At 37.0% G+C, this 22,066-nt stretch overlaps 2 protein-coding genes, 2 long non-coding RNA genes, 1 other non-coding gene and 1 pseudogene across 7 annotated transcripts; 2 read left to right on the top strand and 4 right to left on the bottom strand.

Annotated features, from left to right (window-relative positions):
* Positions 1 to 2,296: 2,296 nt before the first annotated feature.
* On the top strand, positions 2,297 to 4,461 carry LOC147515871 (uncharacterized). Of its 2 annotated transcripts, none has more exons than XR_015213536.1 (5): positions 2,297 to 2,396; positions 2,598 to 2,711; positions 3,675 to 3,816; positions 3,930 to 4,321; positions 4,395 to 4,461. XR_015213536.1 is itself a non-coding variant. In XM_086594520.1 (5 exons), the coding sequence occupies exons 1-4, from the start codon at positions 2,385 to 2,387 to the stop codon at positions 3,939 to 3,941; spliced, it is 318 nt and encodes a 105-aa protein (XP_086450646.1). In that variant the 5' UTR covers positions 2,297 to 2,384; the 3' UTR covers positions 3,942 to 4,321; positions 4,395 to 4,461. The 2 variants fall into 2 exon arrangements, 1 of the variants encoding a protein (XP_086450646.1); XM_086594520.1 differs by having other exon boundaries at positions 3,637 to 3,816.
* Positions 4,462 to 4,477: 16 nt separating this feature from the next.
* On the top strand, positions 4,478 to 6,094 carry LOC147515870 (nuclear-pore anchor-like). The gene is made up of 7 exons (XM_086594519.1): positions 4,478 to 4,541; positions 4,634 to 4,732; positions 4,828 to 4,956; positions 5,042 to 5,134; positions 5,259 to 5,324; positions 5,604 to 5,693; positions 5,782 to 6,094. The coding sequence occupies exons 2-7, from the start codon at positions 4,694 to 4,696 to the stop codon at positions 5,905 to 5,907; spliced, it is 543 nt and encodes a 180-aa protein (XP_086450645.1). The 5' UTR covers positions 4,478 to 4,541; positions 4,634 to 4,693; the 3' UTR covers positions 5,908 to 6,094.
* A 4,198-nt stretch (positions 6,095 to 10,292) lies between these two features.
* LOC147515869 (small nucleolar RNA R71) lies at positions 10,293 to 10,398 on the bottom strand. The gene has a single exon (XR_015214573.1). It is a non-coding gene; the product is annotated as a small nucleolar RNA R71 (small nucleolar RNA).
* A 4,401-nt stretch (positions 10,399 to 14,799) lies between these two features.
* Positions 14,800 to 15,405, bottom strand: LOC147515868 (uncharacterized). The gene is made up of 2 exons (XR_015213535.1): positions 15,283 to 15,405; positions 14,800 to 15,173 (listed from the first exon to the last, which is right to left on the bottom strand). It is a non-coding gene; the product is annotated as an uncharacterized LOC147515868 (long non-coding RNA).
* Positions 15,406 to 15,446: 41 nt separating this feature from the next.
* LOC147515867 (zinc finger CCCH domain-containing protein 22-like) lies at positions 15,447 to 16,821 on the bottom strand (annotated as a pseudogene). The gene is made up of 3 exons (XR_015212998.1): positions 16,491 to 16,821; positions 15,973 to 16,374; positions 15,447 to 15,887 (listed from the first exon to the last, which is right to left on the bottom strand). The product of XR_015212998.1 is annotated as a zinc finger CCCH domain-containing protein 22-like (transcript).
* Positions 16,822 to 18,889: 2,068 nt separating this feature from the next.
* On the bottom strand, positions 18,890 to 20,347 carry LOC147515866 (uncharacterized). Its single transcript, XR_015213534.1, has 3 exons — positions 19,812 to 20,347; positions 19,632 to 19,685; positions 18,890 to 19,063 (listed from the first exon to the last, which is right to left on the bottom strand). It is a non-coding gene; the product is annotated as an uncharacterized LOC147515866 (long non-coding RNA).
* Between the last annotated feature and the right edge of the window lie 1,719 nt (positions 20,348 to 22,066).

Here is a 22,066-nt window from a genome sequence, read left to right as displayed (position 1 = left end):
TTTGGAGGATTGGAGAGCTTTTGTGGAGCTTTGTAATTCAGGACGACTTTAAGGTTTGTAAACCATACCCAATCATTTTACATTACCTATTTGATAGTATGTTGTCTGATAAATTGTGATTTCTCTTTGTATACTAGTTTGATTTTTATCAATGACGTGTAGGCAAAAAGTCACGAAAAATAAAATTAATCGCTAAGCAAAACGAACCCCAATTGCTTTCGGGAAGGACACCGCACAACTTGTTCGCCATGAGATTGCAAAGGAAAGAGGTGTGCCGATGTAGAAATTTTCGTGGTGACTTGTACCTAGGCATGCATAGCCATGGGAAAAACAAAATTCATAAAGACAAAGATTTGGTGGTAAGTCTTTATATGGTACCTTTTGTGAGTTTTCAATTTGCATACATATATGGTATTGATACCCGAGTTGGTATGTTTATCTATCAATAGGATAAGATTGGTGAACATTCCTCCTCCAATCCTCAATCGGACCCGACTTGTGATGCCGTGGGCGAGGTTTGAAATTTAATTGTTTTTTTTTTTCAAAAGGTAAATTAGTCTAGAATATTAGTTATAAGCATAAATTAAAATTTTCCAATTAAATAGGTTCTTGGCAAGGATGGTAGAGGTCGATCGCGGTTGATGGGATCGGGTTGCTCCAAATCAAAATTGAAGAACTCGCCTCCTTATGTCAAGAGGAATCGAAAACAAGTGAAGGCGACTTCGACTTAGCCGCCTTTGTTTGAAAATAAACTTGATCGGGTGACTAACAAATTTCAAGGGCAAGTAGATAAGTTCGACAAACAAAGGCAGATTCTCTCCGTGATGATACCAATCACGCCTAGTACCCTAATGGACCATCTTCTTCTTCCGGATTCTCTTCACGTAACACGCTTTCCAATGTATGTAATCTATTTAATTTTTTTATGTTCTTAATGAAACATGTATACTTTCGACTAGTAATGTTTCTTGCAATCGCTTTTCGGAAAGCAATTACATTGATGTTGAAGTGGATGTTAGAGCTCATTGGCCTTTGAGAAAAGTTGCATCCGGGAGGGTGATAAATGTTGATCCAGGGACATAAAATTGGTAGAAGAACCGTAGGGGATGGCAATTTCCTAGTCTGCATTGAAGCGATTATCGAAAAGCTCATGTGAGATACCGGAACCATATAACCACTTTCAACCCTTGGACAAATTGGGCAGGAAATGTTATATGGCCTAAAGCGCTTCTCAATTTTCTCCCTCCTCGTTGTTAGGAAGCAAACTTGAACTAGTAAGTTTCATTTTGAGTTCCATGTAAGCTTAAGTACTTTATTAGATATGTAAGGTTCATTTTGAGTTCCATGTAAGCTTAAGGTACTTTATTAGACATGTAAGCTTCATTTTGTGCGGACTTTGTCTTTCTATAGATAATTTTGTTAGATGGAATAGTTTATCTTATTCATCTATTTAGTTTTATTTTTTTTCATTGTGGAACTTGCATATGTATGTATGTCTATGTGTTTGATATTTAGGTGGTGGACTCTACTCAATTGTACTAACCCCCTTTTTAACTCCGCCAATGCAAATTTATTTGCATTGTCGGTCCCGCCCAATAAAGGAGGAGGGAAAAGGGTGGCGACTTGAAGGAATGTTGAAACTTAGGTATGTGCTATTCTACTTTGAAATATTTACATCTCACTCTTTTTAAAATTTCAAGTTCACTAAGTAAAGTTTGGTTGGCATCGAGGTGGTGGATTACAAATGTCTTGGGGATTATTGGATCTTATTTGTTGCCAAAGCGGAAGTTTTTTTTTCAGTGAATGGGGTGAAAGATAGAGTCTGTGGAGAGATGGAATGTACGTCGAATCTTTATAATGAGAGTCAAGTTATGAATGAGTTGGAACAGACGTCGAGGAAGCTTCAACAGAATCAACATGAGGAGAGTCGAACGAAAGCGGTGGGGTCTTCTTTTGTTCGTAATGTTGACTGCTTTCTAGTCCTATAGATGTCCGGACGGAATCGTCAAATGGCTTCGGGACCATTACATCGCTTAGCTTCTAGCAGGTCCAAAGCTTTATAATTCAGGACCAATGGCGAGAATTCCAAAGCAGAGAGAAAGGGGACACTGCTTTCGACTGGCCGACACCACAAAGAAGTACTGATCTCTTCCTTCATCCAAAAATGTCACTTTTCCATGCGAGCTAGCCCCGGGAGGCTTTTTACGAATGCCTTCGTTTTAGCGATTCGAAAATTAGCAGATGATGATATCGAGCATGAAGGTCAAGATAGCCGACTTTCGGTTGTTAAGCGTCACTGGTAATGGGTTGAGAAGAGACCATTACATCGGTCTTGATTGTTGCCAATTTACGTGGAAATAACTTATGGCCTTGAACGTATACTTATGCTGCTTCAGGTGAGCTTTGATTAATATCACTACCCTGGTTATGCACCTTCTATAAGAAAATATTGTTGTATCCTAAGACATTATTTTGTTGAATTACCTAACAAAAAGTATATAATAATCATTCGGTATGGTCCTATGTAGCCTGATGCATTTTGCTTGGGTTTCATCATCTTTTCTATTGACATGATTTCTTCGATTGTGACATAACAGGGCATAGCATTGAGGGGTCTATTTATTATTGACAAGGAAGGTGTCATTCAGCATTCTACAATTAACAATCTCGCGATTGGACGGAGTGTGGATGAGACAATGAGAACCTTGCAGGTAACAAAGCATATTAGTTAGAAATGGGTAATCTTCTCAGAACTTATTCCGTAATAAGAATTCTTCAAGGCATCTTGACTCACGTAAGTCCACCGGTTTTGGTGGTCAAGGGTTTTCTGTGTGTCTGGGGGATGGGAGTTGTTAAGGGTTTAAAACTGAGATAATGTTAACCATATCAAAAAAAGAAAGAAAAGAAAGAGTGTCACATTATTATCATTATTTGCTGCCGGTTTATGCGGCGTTTTTTGGACGAGTCATTGTTTTGGACGAGTCATCTTGTAGATTTGGACGAGTCATTGTTTTGGAGGAGCAGGGACACTTCAATTTTCTTTTGGATACTTTAGTTGGATTTGTTCGAAGATCAATAGGGATGTCTAATGATTTTTGGATGTCTATTTCAGTTCAATCGTCCCCTCAACAGTTAACTGGTGATGGATTTATATATCTGATCATTTAATTTAGACTATTGTAACCAATTTTTCATCCTGTGTATGGATTGGTTTTTAGCAACCCATTCAATGGTTGTACTAAGCAACCCAACTATTTTGCTGATGTTGATATTCTGAGCATTATTTAACCTGATTTTCATGATTCCAAATTTGCCACATTCTCAGTATCCTCTTGTGTTTTCTTACCGGTGTCATTCTGTCTCACTGTGTGCATGGAACTTTGGGTTTGATATGTTTTGGTTGTATAATTTACAGTTTGAACTTACTGGTTTTCATGTTTGAATTGTTTTCAAACATTGTCTCCCCCCCCCCCCACACACCCACCCACACGCACACACAGAGCTTTATGCTTTTTAGTCCTTAAGCTGTCAAAATTCAACATCTTCATCGATACTATCCAAGACTAGACAATACATACAGTTTTTTGTTTAGGACACCTTGCATTTCTGATTTTGGTATTCAATCATTTGACACAGGCATTTAAGCAAGCGTTTGCCCCCTTTGGTATGTGTAGGGAATCTATCGGATTACTGGAAAATGAAGGTGTGATTACCGTCACTTGGAATACTATCACTGCAGGGTGTTTAAATGAGGCTAATTACAGAGGGGCACTTGAATTCTCATATGAGGATGCCAAGGGGTTGGAGCACGATATGGTAACTTCAACTTCTAAATAATTGTGTCAAGTTATGCAATAAAGTAACAGGAAATATTTTCTCTATATTAAAAGAGTTCTCTATTTCTAATTGAAATTGTAATGTTCTTTCAGACAATTTGGTAGAGGATCTCTTGGGAAAATTTGAATACGAGATGACGATCCCATATTTGCTATCAACTTTCACGAGAATGCACCCGATGCCGTTATTCATAACGGAGGAAGAGTTGGAACGATGTTCAAACAACCCAACACTAATTTCTCAAAAAGCGGATGCCTACATAATACAACTCCATCGACAAATCGAAACAGTGAAAGCACAATCCGATGCTTCTTCAATCACGTCTGAACAAACTTGCGCTCTACTCGAACAGAAATACATTTCTCTCTCTTCCGATTTCTCTAAACTCGAATCTCAAAACTCTCAACTCACTCTCTCTATTGACCACCATCTTCAAGACCTCGCTCAACTCCAGTCTCAAAAACACCAGCTTCATTTAAACGCTGTAAGTAGTAGTAATAATACTTACTTTTTTCATTTCTTTTTTTAGAGTTTTATTTATTATATTATATTATTAGATAAGTAAAGATGGGGAGGTTGAAAGATTGTCCACGGAAGTTACTGAGCTACATAAGAGTAAGAGACGATTCTTTCGAACGGTGGAACGGAAGGATTCCGAGATTAGTGAGAAGAATGCTACTATTAAGACCTATCTTGACAAGATTGTGAGTGCATTTCCTTGTTATTGTGTGTGTGTGTTTTTTTTTATAAATATAGGGAATCATTATTGTATGTAACTTTCTTTATCTTTCTCAAGGTTAATGTCACAGATGATTCTGCTTCCAAACAAGCTCACTTGCGTGATACAGAATCAGAGATGGCACGCTCTAATGCCACTTGTGCTCGGCTTTTACAGGTCAAAACAACATTTTTTTTAGTTGTATCCGTATCACTAACCAAGTTGGATCCTTCTACCGGTTGTAATATGTCTGGACTTTTTTGTTTGAGCAGGAGAAGGAACTTATCCAGAGGCACAACTTATGGCTCAATGAAGAGTTGACAGTTAAAGTTAGCGAGACAATCGAACTGCGTAGAAGACATGCTGAAGTTGAGGAAGACTTGTCGAATAAACTTGCAGATGTAAGACTTCCTTTACTTTGCCAAACATTTTATTCTGGGCAGAAGTTCTGTTGTTTGGTGATTTGTCATTTCTAATGGTCTTTAGGTTGAGAGACAATTTAATGAATGTTCAAGATCTCTGAGGTGGAACAAAGAGAGAGTGAAGGAGCTTGAAGAGAAGTTAACTTCTTTACAAGAGGTGTAGTGTGATCTATTCAGATTTTTTTTTTGGATGGTCTCTAAGGCCTTAAAAATGGATTTATTGGCATGTCCTCAAGTAGAATGCTGCCCTCATGAATTTTTGCGTTGTATCTTTCCTATAGGAGTTATGTTCTTCAAAAGAAACAAACGGTGAAAACGAAGCACGCTTCTCTGCTGAAATTTCAACTGTGAGTTCTGGTGTATTTTTCATTTTTATTTGAATGTAGGTTCCTAAGACCATCAATATATATACTAACCCCTTGATTTTCAATATTTTTTTCTAAATAAACCGTGAACTGCAATTTTTGAGTCAGTTTTTTTGAAACTATTCCGGGATGCTTTATGATGAGCATCACTTTTAACTTGTATATTCTTTCATGATGTTGTGTCTCCTGATATTCTTGATGGTTTAAGTTGGAGAAAGTCTTATATTTATTTATATTTTCCTATTTTTTTCTTTTTCAAAGGTTACCAAGCTTGTTGAGTACAACAAAGAGAGTTCTGAGGAATGGTCAAGGAAAGCAGGAGAGCTTGAGGGTGTGATCAAGGCTTTAGAAGTAAGATTGTTTATACATGTACTTTCTATCATCACATCCTATTTGGCTGGCTGTTTGTGTTTTTTTATTTCCTTCTCGTTTATTCCAGATGCATTTGAGCCAACTCGAGAGTGATTACAAAGAGAAACTTCAAAAGGAAGAATCTGCTAGAAAGATGCATGAAAAGGCATGTAATTTTATTTGGGTGTTATTTCTGTGTTTGGACTTCAATTGACATCATTTTGACAGTCTGAACTGGTATACTCTAATTAGCAAAAAACATCTTTAGTGCATTCTCGTGAGAGTTGATAGTTGATAGCACTCCATTACAAGTATGTTATCCTCTCATGTGTAATAATTAGAGATGTATTTGCAGCTTGAAATAAAATAAGCAATGAACCAAAGTGCATTTTTTTACCTTATTTTATATTGAAATTTGTGCTAGTAGTGTAATTTATGCTATTTATGGCTTCTTGCTTCTCGGTGATTGGTTAATTTGGCTAGTTACTTGAGATCTCCTCTATTTCCTTTGTTGCTTTCTCCGTACCTTGTAATTATATATATTTTTTATATAGCTCAACCGCGATTCTTTCAAGATGATGAGGATGAATGGAAATGGTGATTTTGAAGTGTAGGATGGTTAGGGGAGTTTTGCTAGGTCTTTGTTGATGATTGCAGGTAAAATGACCCAATAGAAATTAAAATATCAATATTTTTTTTAAAACAATAAATAACTCTCCCACGCCCATAGCCGTGCAAAAAGTACTTTTTTTCACGATTAGTCCCACTTTGCCCACGGTCAAATAACAACCAGCCAAAAACCAAAATTCACGACGCAAACACCAAATCCCACGAACTAAGACCGTAGGAAATATCTTTACCCACGGCCTATGACCGTCGGTAAAAATAATCTTTACCTACGGTCTTAAACCATAGGAAATACTGACCTTTTCCGACGGCTTTTCTTACGGGTTTAAACCGTGGCTATACCGACGGCAATAACCGTCGCAAAGACCGTCGCTATTGGTGAGCTTTACCGACGGTTATGGCTGTCGGCAGACCATTCCCGACGCACAAAAAGCCCACGGTCCTCTGACGGTCCAAAACCGTGGGGAAAGCCCTTTTCCCACGGTTTTGGACCGTGGCGTAAAACCTGTTTTCTTGTAGTGAGATTACTATTATGATATAGATAGATTAGGAAAGTGTTTCTTTGTATTTTAGTAGGTTTCTAAGATGATTTGATAGAGTTCTCTATATAAAGAGTTTCATTACTATTATCAATAAACTTATATTTTAATTTATCTCTTTTATGTTCTAATGAATAATTTATATCGCTTCTGCTACGCCACGTTCTAGTAGGGTACTGCGATGCTAATTGAATATCTGACACTAAAGACTCAAATTCCACAAGTGGATGTCTTTACACTTGGAGGTGCAGCTATTTCATGGAAATCCTCAAAGCAAACTTGCATAACAAGGTCCACTATGGAATCAAAATTCATAGCATTGGACAAGGCTAGAGAATAAGCAGAATGGCTTCAAAATTTCTTATAGGATATTCCAAATTGCACTAAGCCTTTGCCAGTAGTGTGTGTTCACTATGATAGCCAATCTGCTATTGGTAGAGCATAGAGTAGCATGTATAACGGGAAATTTCGATAGATATGTTGTAAACATAACACCGTTAAACAATTACTCTCAAATGGAGTTATCTCTATCGACTATGTAAGGTCTAAAGATAACATTGCGGATCCGCTTACTGATCAGCTCCCAAATGTGCGTTTTATTACCCTTACATTACTGCATTACAACCCTTCTTACGCATACTGAAAAGATAACTCATAACTTTTATTACCTTTTTCAGGTTATAGAGCAATTCAGACCACTATTCATAAAAGCTGCGTCTTAGCATAAAAAAGAGCCTTATTTCTGCTGACTATGAAGACTCGAAGCTGCTATGAAAAAGTGCTGAAACTGTCAAAGTCAAAGGTCAAAGGTTAGGGACTCCAAACCAGAGAGCTGAAAGTCAAGTCCTTAACTCAAAAGACTAGAGATAGATGTCCTTGATACAAAAGACGGCTTTCTCTGAAACCTAGCTTGATCAAGAAGAAATGAAAAAGCAAAAGGAAAAAGCAAAAAGGAAAAGCATAAAGCAAACTTGGTGAGATGTCTTGATTGTAGAGGGAGAGGGCAAATCAGTCTTTTGTAAAAATAGGTGTATAAGAACTCAAAAGTAGGATGAGAGAATGCACCTAGACTTATTCTAGTGTCATGTAGGAGTAGTGTAGGATTTTATTTTTCAAGTCATTTACATTCAAGTTGTTTACTTTTTGTTCTTCAATTCAATCAAGTTATTTCTTTCTTCGTTTTTCATTTCAATCAAGTTATTTCTTTCTTCGTTTTTCATTTCAATCAAGTTATTTCTTTGTTTGTTCTTCCTTTCAATCAAGTATTTCATTTTTTCAATGTTTGTGCTTTCAATCCTTCATTCAACAAGTCTTTTTTAATGTTATTCAATACAACTAGAGTTAACTAAACAAGTCCTAAAAGAAGTCTACCTTCCATCCTTTTAAACTCCCATTCTCCAAGCTCCAAACAATTTATTGTGAACCACACTCAACAACTTTGAAATACTCAACACTAGATATACTTCAAATGGCGCCACCATCATGGATTGGAGGAGCATGGAGCTTTGGTTGAGCATCTAAGGAGGGAAGGATCACTCTCACCATTTCATTTCTTGTTTTTTTTTTTTTTTTTTTTTAAATTTTCGTTGTTATATTTTGTTATTTTTAAATACTGATTTGTTTTAATCTAAATCCAGGTTCAACATTCAACTATGGGAGAGGAGCTGAAGTTGCTGGTGGAAAACTGATGATATTATCTGGAACTGACTCGCGTCCACCCTAATTGTGGCGTGTGGCCACCCAGCCACCTCAGCACAGTGGTGTCCAGGTTTTTCACAGTTCGAAGATTTTTGATTCGTGGTTGCAACTAAGAACCCAAATTTTCTAATATAGTAGTATAAATTTGTGGACTTTGTTGTTATAGATAAAGATAAAGAAAAAAAAAGAGAAAAACGAAAAGAAAAAGAAAAAAAATGAGTTTTGGTTGATTATGTGGATGAACATGAGTTCAAACTTGGTTGAAGTTGTGAAACTTACCAAGAGTTAGAGTTTTCATTGCCTTGGGAAGTTCAAGTGTGTGAGGCGAGTCGTGAATCATACACTCGCACACTTTGAATCTACTTGGTAATCAACACTCTAATTAAGTTTAACTCTATTTAATCTAGATAATCAATCTAAACTAGTTAATCTATTAAATTAGTTTTAGTGTTAGTTTACTTTTATGTTTTGTGCCCTTGATGGCAAAGTTGTTTAATTATCAAAAATCCGGATTGTGGGCTTTTTAAGTGGACCTTTTTTGTAACCTAAAACAGGGAACGCTCGAACGGTTGGGCTTGATTCTCAAATCACGCACCAACCAACGTCTCCTTCTCCTCAAGCAGCGTGTAAGCATGGCTTGAGAGGTTAATTCTAAACCTCCTCGAATCCCACATAAGAGGATACCTTGTGTGTTCAAGTATGCTTACATGATTGTTTAAAATTTAATTTCCGCACTGCAATTTAAATTCACTACGCATAAGGCTGAACCCGAGCAACATAACAACCATTGGGAAGTCATTCTCTAATGTAGATAAATTGGATGTTGCTTGATTCTTGATGTGCTAAACCAAGCAAACAAATTAAAATCAATCAACTAAAGCCTAAAGTAGTCACGCTCCTTCAGAAAAGGACAAAAATATAGCCACGAGGATTTAGAGTAATCAGTTACCATATTTCAGTGGACAAACTACCTTCCTCATTCCCCCTCCCCCCTCCCCCCTGATTCATCGTGAGTGAGATTTTTGGTAGCACACCACTTAGTGAAGTGATTACTTACTCTTCTGAGACGTGTAGTAGATCCATCCTAGTCTCGCACCCAATTCTTCCCTTGAACAGGGCATAGTAAATTATAGACCCAGCAAAGATTTTCAAAACTCCATATTTGCAAAAACGAATTTCGATTGCTTGAGCATACACTGCATCGTTTGCACATGTTAGGATAGTTTTGCGATCTTGCTTAAAGTGCATGATACTGCATTCAGGCACTACAAGTATTAGCAAGAGTAAAATTACTCATGTAGGAGAGCACGTCATCCTAGACAATCTCCAATTTCTCATCCTCTACCATCTAGGATGGCCGACGAAGTAGTGCAAACTGAAGAGCCTCTCTCCAACTTCTACACACCGGTATGAGATGGACCTCCATCTTGTATATGACTCACACCGCTCACGAGTGATTTTCACATTTCACCAAACGTGTTCAATCTTCTACCCATCTTTCATAGGTTTGAACACGAGTTACCGTACGAACATCTATGATGGATACATGAAGTATGCAATACTTTCCACCATTCGGGCATCACCGACGATCAAGTGAAGCTACGAGTGTTTCCTTTCACTCTAGCTGGTAAGAGTTACACATGGCTTCTTTCTCAAAAGCCCAATTCTTTTGATACATGGGAAAAGGTTGTGTTATCCTTCATGAAGAAGTACTTTACGTCAAAGAAAACAGAAGAGATAAGAAGTAAGATATAGTTCTTCAGACAGAGTCCAAGTGAGACATTTTCTGAAGCATGAGATAGATTCTTTGACCTACTTCATTCATGTCCTCACCATAAACTAGAAAACTCCACTCTTGTCCAATGTTTCTTGAAAGGTCTTCTCCAAGAACACAAAGTAATCCAAGCTGAAAAGAATCTAATGGTAATTTTGTGGATAGAGGTGCAACCGAAGCTTTAACCTTTCTTGAAAACCAAGCTGAAACGAGTACCCATTTGGGCGATATAAACAATTATAGAATAGCCTAACCCAGTATATCTAAGGCTAGTAGTATTTTTGAGGTGAAATCCGATCTAGAAATCAAAATTTTAATCGAAGCCATCACAAAAAAAGTAGATGCCCTCACAACTAAACAAAAAGACCGAACCCCTAATCCTATCAGGAATATAAATATCTTACCATGCAATTTCTGTTTAAGCTTAAATCATATAAATGCTACCTGTCCCTTGATCACAAACCTATCATCACTTCAACTAGAAGAAGTATGTGCTTTCAATGTGCTAAATGCACTAAGGAGACAACATCCAAACTTCGCATGGACTAGTAGTCCACAAACCCAACCACCTCTAGGTTTCAATAAACCACCAAATACATTCAAACAAGGACAAAATGCCTATAACAATCAGAACAGAGCAGTATTTCCATCCCAGTTTAACAGAACTACCAAAACCCACCTATCAACAACCAAAGAGACCTAGTTCCAATTACACCATCAACTAGTATCCAAACAGATAAGCCCACCGAAATAATGCTATCTGTCATGCAATAACAGACCCAAATTCTAGCCTCTATGCAACAATCTTTGAACTTGTTAGCCCAAGACAAAACCCAAAAAGGTGTGTTCCTAAGACAAGCTATCCCAAACCCTAAACTAAAAAACACAGCCTTTGAAGCAACAAGTGACGTGAACGAAGCTGGAGCACTGAAACTTCTTTCATGATCATCCTATTTACGAGGATTACATCTTCTTTCCCTCGATGTATTCCTTCCCCATTCCATTCCATGTTTTGCTTTAAAAGGAGTACATCAATAAGGTAACCGGACCCTCCATTTAGAGTGTGTGGTCGTAAGTGCCGGAGCCTTAGTCCACGTATACCTCACATATTCTTTGTAAAACACTTTTTACTCGTCGTTTGAGTAAGTGTGAACCTATGGAGTGAGTATACAATTTTCCTTTTCATTATTTTACATTTCTTTTTCAAAACAGTTATTTTTTCCGTTTTGTTAATGCTAGATTCTCGATACATCAATAGTTATGTGATTTTCCAAGAACAAAATGGGCAATGGAGTCTACACAGACCAACCCCTAGAAGAACGCAATCTAGGGGCGGTTTGAGATCATTTTTGTTTACTAAGTGTTGCCTATATCACCGTGCTATTCGCATGGGTCAGGACATATCCATGTCTTGCGTAGTAAATCCCCCAACTTGCGTAGCTGAAGCTCTGTTTGTCTAGATTGGGTTCGCCCCAGAGTCGACATGAAAGTTGTCTGAGATTACCTGTTATGGGTTGTTTTTAAAAAAATTAGCATCACAGCTTTTTAGTATGAGTATCTTAAAACATCTCTCCATAGTTTTCAAAACTAGAGAATATAAAAATGAAAATTATATGCCCTGGAGTAACCAAAATGATACCAAATTCATGTATAATTTTATTTTATTGTCAAAACCTCTATATGGTTAGAGATATCTTTTGCTTGGGAAAATCAACTAAAAAAAAAAAAAAAGGCGAGGCGTCTCCAAACGAGAATTAAACAAATAGAGTAACCCGAAGTGATTCTATTCTCTGTTTAATTCTAAATTTTGCCTCCACCTCTCTATTTGTCTCAAGAATCTGATGTAATGAATTAAACTTGTACAAATTTTCAAAAATTCTTCCTTTCTTCTATTTTTTTTTTCCTTCTAAATATTTCTCTTTTTCAATCTCTTTCTTTCTAAAAAATTTCAAATTTTTTCAAAAGTGTCTTCTGTAACGAACAAAAACCATCTACCTAACAAGACGAGATGAATCAGTTTCAATGATCGTGTGCAAGAACTTCCTAGAGAACTGCAATTGAAAATTTTGACACATATAGCAAAAACCATTTATGGTTTGGGTAAGAGTTCATACGTACGTAAAAGACGAGCTATGAGAGAAGGATGGTGCTCAAACTGTCAAACACCAACCTGTCCCGGTCTTCAACCTCATAGTGAAAATTCAGTTTTCAAGGTTTTCATGTGCCAGACACCTGCACACCAAGCACAGCTGAGGAGAGAAATCTAACCATCTGGTTGGGATTGACTAAAGTTTTCAAAAACTTCAAAGTCTTGGGAATCTGACTTAAAATGACTCGCCTTTTAAAATTTCAGTCAAACTTATTCAAAACCCAAAAAAATTAATTAGAAAATTTCCTTCTTTTGTTTGTATATATTTTCCTACATTTCTTTTTTGTTATATCCTTTATCTGTTTTTTATCCACCGTTAGATGTGAGTATACCTTATACCGTTACGTAGCATTTTCGATGATTATCGTTTTGGTACCTCATGGGTCAAGATCAGATGAGTAACGAAGCATAGATCGGCTTGTGAAGTTAGCAAGGGACTAAGAACATGATCGAAATTACTTGATTTCATTTGGGCTGGGCCAAAAATTCGTTTTATCTTAAAGAGGCACGTGCATGGCATGTGCCATCAAACTTATTCATAGCTCGTGAATGACTTATCAACATCATCATCTCCAAACATCCAAAACCCTATACACACCACCACTTTAATTTTTTACAGCCTGCTTCATTTTCAACCCCCATTCCAACTAAAAACCCTAATTTCATCATTCCTTACTCTAAATGGCTCGAGTTCTAAAAATCATGTCGGAGCAAAATTTTCAAACCCTCTTCAATTTCGATCTGTTTGAAGTGCACTTCAAGGTTGAGATCAAAAGAAGAGGATGGGAATCTTTGGTGTTGTTGGAAGGTGTGATTTATTCTCCCTCTCTCACTATTTTGTTTTATAACCACATGCAACGAAAGGAGGATGACCACATCACGATTGTTATGGATGGCCACACGTTCGAGCTCACTAAGGATGTGGTGAGTGAGGTTTTGGGGATTCCTCTGAAGGCTTATATTTAGATGTAATAGTCCCCAGACATCAAGACCATCGATGTGATGATGGCATAAACACTTCTCGAGGGTAGAAAAAACCCCATGTCACATTGCGCGTTTCAGAACTCGTTGCGAAGGTATTAGTTGACGGTATCTTAGTGGACGACCTTCAACTTGATAGGCTCAGCCAAGGATTCTGATATCGGTAAGGCGATGCTCCACATCCATTAGATTCTTTAGGAGCAGAAGAATAACTTCTGCATTGCCACCTTCGTTTGGGAGCAACTCTATAAACCCAGGAGGTCCACCGCCCCTCTACCAGTTTTGGTCACCAGGATCATGCAACACTGGGGGTTCAACTCTATAGACACCATAGTGGAGGTAAGAGACAATTCTATAGGTCCTATCTATGCCCACTGCATCCAAAAACTCTGGCATCCACCTACAGCCAAAGTCGCCGAGCAAGAACGCCCTACCGAGCTAGTATACTACTTCGCTGAAGCTGCAACTCGATAGTTCACTTAGCCCATGGACGAAATTCACTTCCTCCATGGAGGCCAGAGGATTCTGCACCAACACGTTCACCAGCTCAGGAAAATACAAGGAGTCATTTTAGCGGCTCAGCAGAACCTCAGAGAAGAGCAGTCGTCTTTCCTGCAGGAGCAGTGACATTTTTAGCACAGTGTCACGAGAACACTACACAGCATTAGAGATGCACTCCTGCATAGCAATAGATACGTTAGGACCCGACATCAGCCAGGAGAAGGATCTTCTCGACGTTGTGACGAGTCACGCACAGATTCTGACTAGGAAGTTCCCTAGTGTCCATGTAGTTGGACATTTTTCTTTTTATTGCATTTTCTGTTGTTTTTTAATTTTTCTTTTTTATAATCACTACACCATATGGACTGATTTGTAACGGATATGCATCCGTCACTAAAAATATTAGTAACGGTTATCTTGCGTTGACACAAAAGCGTGACAATCGACGAATGCGGATATTAGTCACGCGTTTATTTTCCGTTACTAAAATTAGTCACGGATAATATCGTTACTGAAATTAATTTCAAATGACATATAAAAACCGTTACAATTCATTTCCAACGTTTATTAATTTAAGCCAACGCTTTGTTTTGCAACTCGATAAAGTGTTGGTATTTTCCGTTCGACATTTACTAACCGTTACTAATTTTCCATTACTAACGGTTATATATCCGTTACTAATTATTTACATTCCTAACGATTTCCTATCCGTTACTAATTATTTCTCATTTATTAAAAAAAAATGATTTTTCTGGCCCTTTTATATGTGGGGTCACCTGCACTCTTTTCAGTCTACAATGTATCAATTAAATTCTTCCATTCATCAATAACTCAATCTAACAATTAAATTCTTTCTATTCATCCACAACGAAAAGTAATGAAGAACAACATAGATGTTCTAAACACCCCGCCCCGCCAACCAAGTAAAATAGCAAAGTTTACACAAAAGGACATTTTGCGGCGAAGTTAGTTCCCTATTTGCTGATATTATTGCACCTGGATTTGAAAGTGGTGGCACACTTCAAAGGTATACTTCTCCATTACTATATCCAGCAACGACTTTACTTCCAAAAGGGCATGCCCAACATGAAGAAGTAACTTTCTTTGTTTCATTCGATTATGACAGCATGTTTCCACCCATAAGAAGAATTCCCTTACTTTGTTCAAGTCCCCATAATACAATAAGACCATCTCAGAAAATTATAAGTACCCTACATAGAAACAAGAGTCACAAAACAATATAGGAGATCATAGATTTGCCAAAGCAAGGATTGAAAAATGAAACTCTTCAATCTCTATCGTTTACTGTTACATTATTACCTGACATGGGTGTTGTTGTCGCCATGCTTGGAGCTCTCCTCCGTATCTTTGTCCCCATGATCTAACTCGGCTTGAGGCTTTGAGACGTTATCATCAATAGTGGATAAGGATAAGGAAGTCGCATACAACCATTTCACAATTATCTGCAAGTAAACAAGATGGCATCAAAAAAAAAAAAATGTAACATGTTCTCCTACCTTCAGGAGTTTGTAGAACCTTAATTGTTGTTCATGCTTACCTAATTGCGTCATAGGACTACTCTGACTAGGTGAAGATGTCGGAATCATGAAATTCTGATTGACATAGGTGTGGGAGTGAATTGGGGAGGGAACAGAACCAGTTCCAATAGAAAGATTGCGGCGATGGTGCTTATTACCATCAAAAGGTCGCAGCCCATCGGTTTCCTACTATGAAGCTCCATTGCTTGCTGCAATTCAGCCTGCTCCAACTTTGTTCTCATAAACAGTTCGTTGGTATTGTACAACATCCTCGGACTGCTTTCCATTTGCATACTGAGCTAAAGGTCAAAGGGGTCCCGGTGATCATGGCCAGTAATACCAGATGGTGAGAAATCTCCCAACTCCATCATTGGTTGTTGCTGCTTCCTATTTATTGGGAAGAGGTGGTAAATGTATTTGACGCATAAAACAAAGATCGAAACTATGAAATTGGAATATGGAGTGCATGTACCTATCTGGGACTTTCCCTTTCTCTTTGTAGGGCTTAACAAGCACACGAGCATCGCAGACAAAGTGTGGGTTGCCTTTGGCGAGTATGAGCTTCACAGTCTTATAATAAATACTTGGAAAAGAAACAAGAAGTACCTTCAATCCCCAAGTCTTTAAATTGCAGAAACAATAGCAAAAAATAGGAAAAGAATCTTCACTCAGGTAGAGATGAGGAGTAAGGAGAAACCTGAAGTAATTGGAGACGTCTTCTTCTCTCGAAAGTCTTTGTCCACCGGAAAGTCAAGTATATCTGCCTCGATGCAGAGTTAGCCATTCCTCCGGGGATGCTTAAAAGTCACTTCTCTCAATTCGAGACCGACCATAATGGTGCAAATCGTCCCCATCCAACATTAACCCAGCCGCCCTGAAAAACTAATACCTCAATCAAAACAAATCAATGAAACCCAAAATGAACCAATCCTCAAAATAGAGCTCTATGCTAGTGAAAACAATAATAGTAATAATAAAAAGACACCGCACCTCAAAGTATCATTCTGGCTGCTTTGCAACAAGAAATTTGAGCATTTGTTGCCGGTGTAAGGGAAAGAACCGTAGCAAGTATCCGGGAGGCATTGGTCAATCTGGCTTTGATGATCGACAATGTTTTCGGACTTCGGATCTAAGAAGCTCGCGACACTATTCCATGACATCAAATTCACCACCAAATGCGGTTGAATCGGTAGAATCATTGAGGAAACGCGACAGCTTGTCCCATTCTTACAAAGCCTCTAGCATAGTAAAGGCATGGCTTCCACCCAAAAGGATCCGAGATGATATCTTTGACGGAGTGGCTCGCGTCGGTGTTGCTCATTGTTGACACCCCAATTGGAGGAGGGAATTGAAGAACATAGCATCGGTGTTGGTGGCAAAGTCGGAAGAGGGGAAAAACAAGTCAGGGTCTTTTGGGCCTTCGTCGAGGAAAGACAAGTGGTCTTGGAGATGAAATTCATCAATGTGGTTTTTTTGACATTGTGGTGGAAGCCATTGGGGCTCAAAACATTAAAATCAGCGGAGGCAGAAGAGTGAGAGCGGAGTAATCTGGAAGAATTCTGCCTGGAAAGTGGGAAGAACGGAGAGGCCGTGGGAGAGAGACCTAGTTCATTACAGGCTTTGAGGATGAGAGAGTGGATATGGGATTCAGGTCCAAAAGCAAGGCGGATCATTTCTTTGTCACCATGATCTTGGATCAAGAGAAAACCCATGATCTTAGCCGCATTCTCTGGGTCTATGCTTTGAATCCTTGAAAAAATTATTCTTGTTGCTTCATAAGCATCCATGATTTGGATTTTCTTTCGGTGTTGGGCAAAGATGATGGTTTTGGACTTGAAAAATAAAAAAGTACACTCCAACCTCTAAAATAATTAAATGACTTACTCACTCACTCACTCAGAGTAATCCTTTATCTTCAATTCTCCTATGACTTTTCCTTTTCTTGCCTCACTGCTGCTGTTCTGCAAAAAGATATAAACGAACCAAAAAGAAGAAAGTTAGATTTTTTTTGAGAGGCTCAAAGAAAGTCTCTGAATTTTTCTCTGACTACTACTCTAAATACCCTGAAAAAGTAAAATAAGTTATTAGTATATAAATAGTTTCAAAATATTTTGACAATTCAAGTTCGGGGAACTGGTTTTCTTATAGAGATATTCTAGCAACACAAAATAAATCTGCATTATATTATGCAAGGAAGTTTCAATGAGAATGTAGCAGATTGATTAAGCTTACTTAAATTCTTGGTTGAAGAGTCATTTGAGCATAGATTTCATCTGTCTTTCTCGACTGTAACAAAATCAATTGATATGAGTGGCTTAAGAAAACAACCACCACCCTCACTTTCTACTCTACACACGAAGGAAGATGAGTGCTAGCACGTACATGTAGTGTAACATTGTGAACCTGGCACATTAACTGAGATGGAAGATTTGGGTAGTTAGGAATATGTGATGCAAAGAAATCCTTTTAGTTGAAATCGCCACTGTAGAGCCACATGATAACAAATATATGGCTTGAACATACTTTCAAGTATGTGTAATTAAAGTCACAAAAAGTACAAAGGCCTATATAGCACAAAAATTTTGTACATTTGATATACAAATTAAGTAATCATGAGGTTTTGTTATCTAAAATGCAGACAGAGGTAGAAACTATTAGTTTTTCACTGGAGGTAGTCCCTTACATGACTACCCATCTAATACTATGACCTAACTGATACTTGAACAGCTGTAAGATGAAATTGACTACCCATCTAATGTATCCCATGTCCATCCCCATATATCCCATATTCCAACTACTAACAAGTCCAAAATTTCCAAACAAACTTTAAATAACAAACCAAACCAGATCTAAAACACATCCACTCTAAAAAATAGGTTAGACTAACAACCGAGAGTGACATAAAAAAAATAATGATCTCATATTCTTTAGGGGACATAATATGTGTGTGATTTATGTGGGGGTAATGAACCTCTGCCCATGTCGGTCGTATTCAAATTTTCTGTTTCTGTCGGCTTTTCGTGCCTCATTGCTCATCCTTAAGATCTTTGGATTAATGTTCATCCCATGCAGATGTGAGTAACTGATTTATAGCAAAATTGATTGGTCCCAATGAAGGAATAAGTAGATAACTATGTCAATTGCAAGAATTTCCCATCCGCTCAACTATATGTATTGCCTACAACTCTAGCTATGACTTATTACTGCTTGTTCAATACACTTTGTTGCTACTGCCAATGACCTAATGTGGCTGATTTTCATTGATAAATGTGTTCTATAATTGTAGTGTGTATTGGTTATGATTGTGTGTAAAGTGAGAGACTAGTGAGTGTGTGCGTGTACTACCAAGTGTGTGTTGTTAGTGTGAGTGAGTGTGTGCTTCATTTTGTTGTGAAGTGAGTATGCTGATTCGTAAAGTGGCTAGCCACCACGCAGATCACATTCTTTATCAATATATTCATTAACAACCTACAAAATTAAATTGTGTTATCAGTCTTTACCTTATAAGAGTGGATCATATATAACACATCAGAGAAATATCTCAACCCCAGAAATACATAAGCCTGTGCACAATAATATCAAGTAATATACATAAATATTTGATCCAAATCCGAACCTTGACATCAAAGACCAAAAGTTTTATATTGGAAAGTCCACAGAAAAAATAAAATAAGACGACAATTTATTTACCTTAATAATATACAAAGTGTTATGTGAAGCAAGACTTAGAATGAGTAATGAAACCCCATTCCAAACAAAAAAAAAGTCGTTCACTAACACAAAACCTCTACTTCATTAACTGAAGCTTGAAGTTACGGTTAAAGCACAAATAATTACTAGTTGCTAATGATGATTTTATTTTTTGATGTGAATCCAATGCTCTAGTCCAAGACAGTCCTACATTAAGCTACAAGAATATTCTGTCGCTTCTATTATCTATCAAACAGTTCCAATATTATTTAGAAAAACCTCACTGATTATAAAACCTGACAAGAAACTGAACATGAGAACACCATATATGGCTATAAAGATACAATATTTTACTTAAAAATTTAAAGTTTAACCAACCCCATAAGCTAAAATCTTAATGTAAAAAACTTGTTACACTAAAAACACTACGTTAGTTGTTACCTTGAGCAGATCAAACACTTAGTAAGAAGCGAGAACAGCAACGACAGCAAGCACCTTCAAAATTTTAGAATATTGAACCCCAAATCATGAATTCGACAGAGAATGATTAAAAGTAAGCAAATTGATTCAAAACCAAAGCATTGGAAATTCAAATCAACAACCAAGAAGAGAAATCGGTACCTTGAGAATAGAGAACTGGAAAAGCTATAAGCTTGTTTGATATCTGAATTAAAACCTTAAGAAACAGAGATAAACTTGTTACTTAGAAACTTAGATATCAATCTTTAACGAAATTTTATCAAAATGTCATTTTTTTTTCATTTTAAAAACAATCTTTTACTGGATTCTTTAAAATCAACAAAATATACAACAAGCAGCCCAAAAAGTAAAAAGCTCAGCAGATAAGGAAAACCCTAACCATGACCAACAATTACTTACTTCAGTGGAAGAGATCCTTTTCTCAGTAGATCTAACAATTAACCCTAAAATGAAAATATTGAAACCCTAAATAATTTGAACAAGAGGGAAGAAGTGGAGAGGACAACTCATCTGCTAGTGAGGAATAACTCTACGGGAGCAGTGCAGGACCACTCGTTCAAGCCCATTGTTTTCTCTTTTTACTCTCTTCACTCGGCTTTTTCTTTTTCCTTTGTTTTCTCCTTGTTTTTCAGATGAGCGCGAGAAGTGAAAAACTCCCGCTTGAGTTCATTTTTTTTTTTCATATGATTTTTCCTATTTCTGTTTTTTTTCTCTCTTAGTTTCTAACATATCTCTAAACGTCACTAAATATCTGCATAAGCGTCAGAAAATAATTCAACTACTTTAGCAACGGTTGAGAGTATTGCTAACGGATTATAAGTGTGATTAACTTCCTAACGGATGAATAAATGTTACTAATGAGAAATCCTAACTGTGGCCAATTCACCCAAATGGTGTAGTGAATGTTAGTATAATATTAATTCTATATATGCTTATTTTATTTGTTTCTCTTGAGGAATTTGGTATATGAGTAGAAGGTAATACAAATACATCATGCCAAAATTTTACATTTTTCTTTTTTCTGCATTACATATGTTTTCAAAAATACAAAAATCCAAAAATTTCATAATAGAATAATTATCTCTAGTACAATAAACCACATATTTCTTGTTCTATATCAAATAACCCACGCCCCAAACTTATTTGGGGGTTGCATATTTTCATCATGAAGAACATAATACAGATGTATTACCGTTTTTGCTCATGTTTCTATGGTAATCTCTCTCCTTATCTCTTTATACTTTGAGGACAAAATATATTTCTATTTGGGGTGATATAGTAACATTTTGCAAAAACTATGCATTTTCTACATTAGATATAATAGTATATTTCTTCCTTTCCTAATTTTTTTTTCGAAAAAGACCAAAAATATTTTTCTGTTTAGTATTAAAAAGTCTTGTTTCCTTTTTCTATGATGAATAAAAAGTTTAGAAGTCTCATTATAGCAATTGAGTAAGGATTTGTTCTTCGAACTTAGACTAATATATGTACAATAGTTTATGCATCTTTTCATGAATGACATACATAAGCATTAGATTGTATATAGTAGTGAGTTTCCGAGACCAAGGTTAGAACAATTAAGTTCCATATCCTGTGAGAATCTAGCCAAAAGCCTCATCTGAATGATTATTGAGTGATGACACAAAGGATGTCCGGATAGAAAGACCACCCGTCCACTTGCTTGATCACCACGCTATAAAGTATAATATTCAATTACAATAAATAAAACCCTATTCTAGCATTATATTCAATTGCAATAAATAAAAGCATGTTACTAGCAAATATTCAATTGCAATAAATAAAACCCTAAACTAGCATGATATTCGATTGCAATAAATAAAAACCTTAATCTATACTTCCATCCCCTAGTCTAGGCAATGGAACTAATAACTAAAAATATAAAGAACTAACCTGATTGAAGAACACCATGAACCAAAAGAATCAATGAACCCTAAGCACCGGCTTCATCTTCTCCCTTGAAGGAGAAGATTAGCCTTCCATAAAGAAGGAAGAACACGAAGAATGAGAAGAAGAAGAGTTGAAGAACATAAGACTAGAAAGACTAATTTATTAAGACTCAGCTAGTTAAAACCAATCTTTTATTATTAATCTCTCTTTGCCTCAAGTTTTGGAGACAAGAGTATAAGTGAATTGGCAAATTACATGAGGCACTTAGGACCTCTATTTATAGGGGTTCCAATGGGTTCTAGAAGCATTCCAAACCGCCATTTGTTTTCTAATACAAATTAACTTCTTTCAGAGTCCAACTTTGTCTGCAAAACTGAGAAGGAATTGGCTACAATGTCATTTCATGCGTCTGGACGAACGATCCATGCGTCTCAGATGCGAGAGTCGCGTTTGGATGCACGATAGTCGAGTCTTAGACACGAGACTCT

This window comes from Coptis chinensis, chromosome 2 (assembly GCF_015680905.1).
Source record: "Coptis chinensis isolate HL-2020 chromosome 2, ASM1568090v1, whole genome shotgun sequence".
NCBI lineage: Eukaryota > Viridiplantae > Streptophyta > Magnoliopsida > Ranunculales > Ranunculaceae > Coptis > Coptis chinensis.
The sequence above is the reverse complement of the archived record's forward strand: the minus strand, read 5'-3'. Positions and strand labels throughout refer to the sequence as shown.

Bases quoted from the DNA above. Each gene is read 5' to 3' on its own strand.
- LOC147515871 (XM_086594520.1), top strand. The intron at 2,712-3,636 runs GTAACAAAGCAT...CATTTGACACAG, and splicing joins AGACAATGAGAACCTTGCAG to GCATTTAAGCAAGCGTTTGC.
- LOC147515870 (XM_086594519.1), top strand. From the start codon at position 4,694: ATGGCACGCTCTAATGCCACTTGTGCTCGGCTTTTACAG. The intron at 4,957-5,041 runs GTAAGACTTCCT...AATGGTCTTTAG, and splicing joins TGTCGAATAAACTTGCAGAT to GTTGAGAGACAATTTAATGA. The intron at 5,325-5,603 runs GTGAGTTCTGGT...TCTTTTTCAAAG, and splicing joins TCTCTGCTGAAATTTCAACT to GTTACCAAGCTTGTTGAGTA.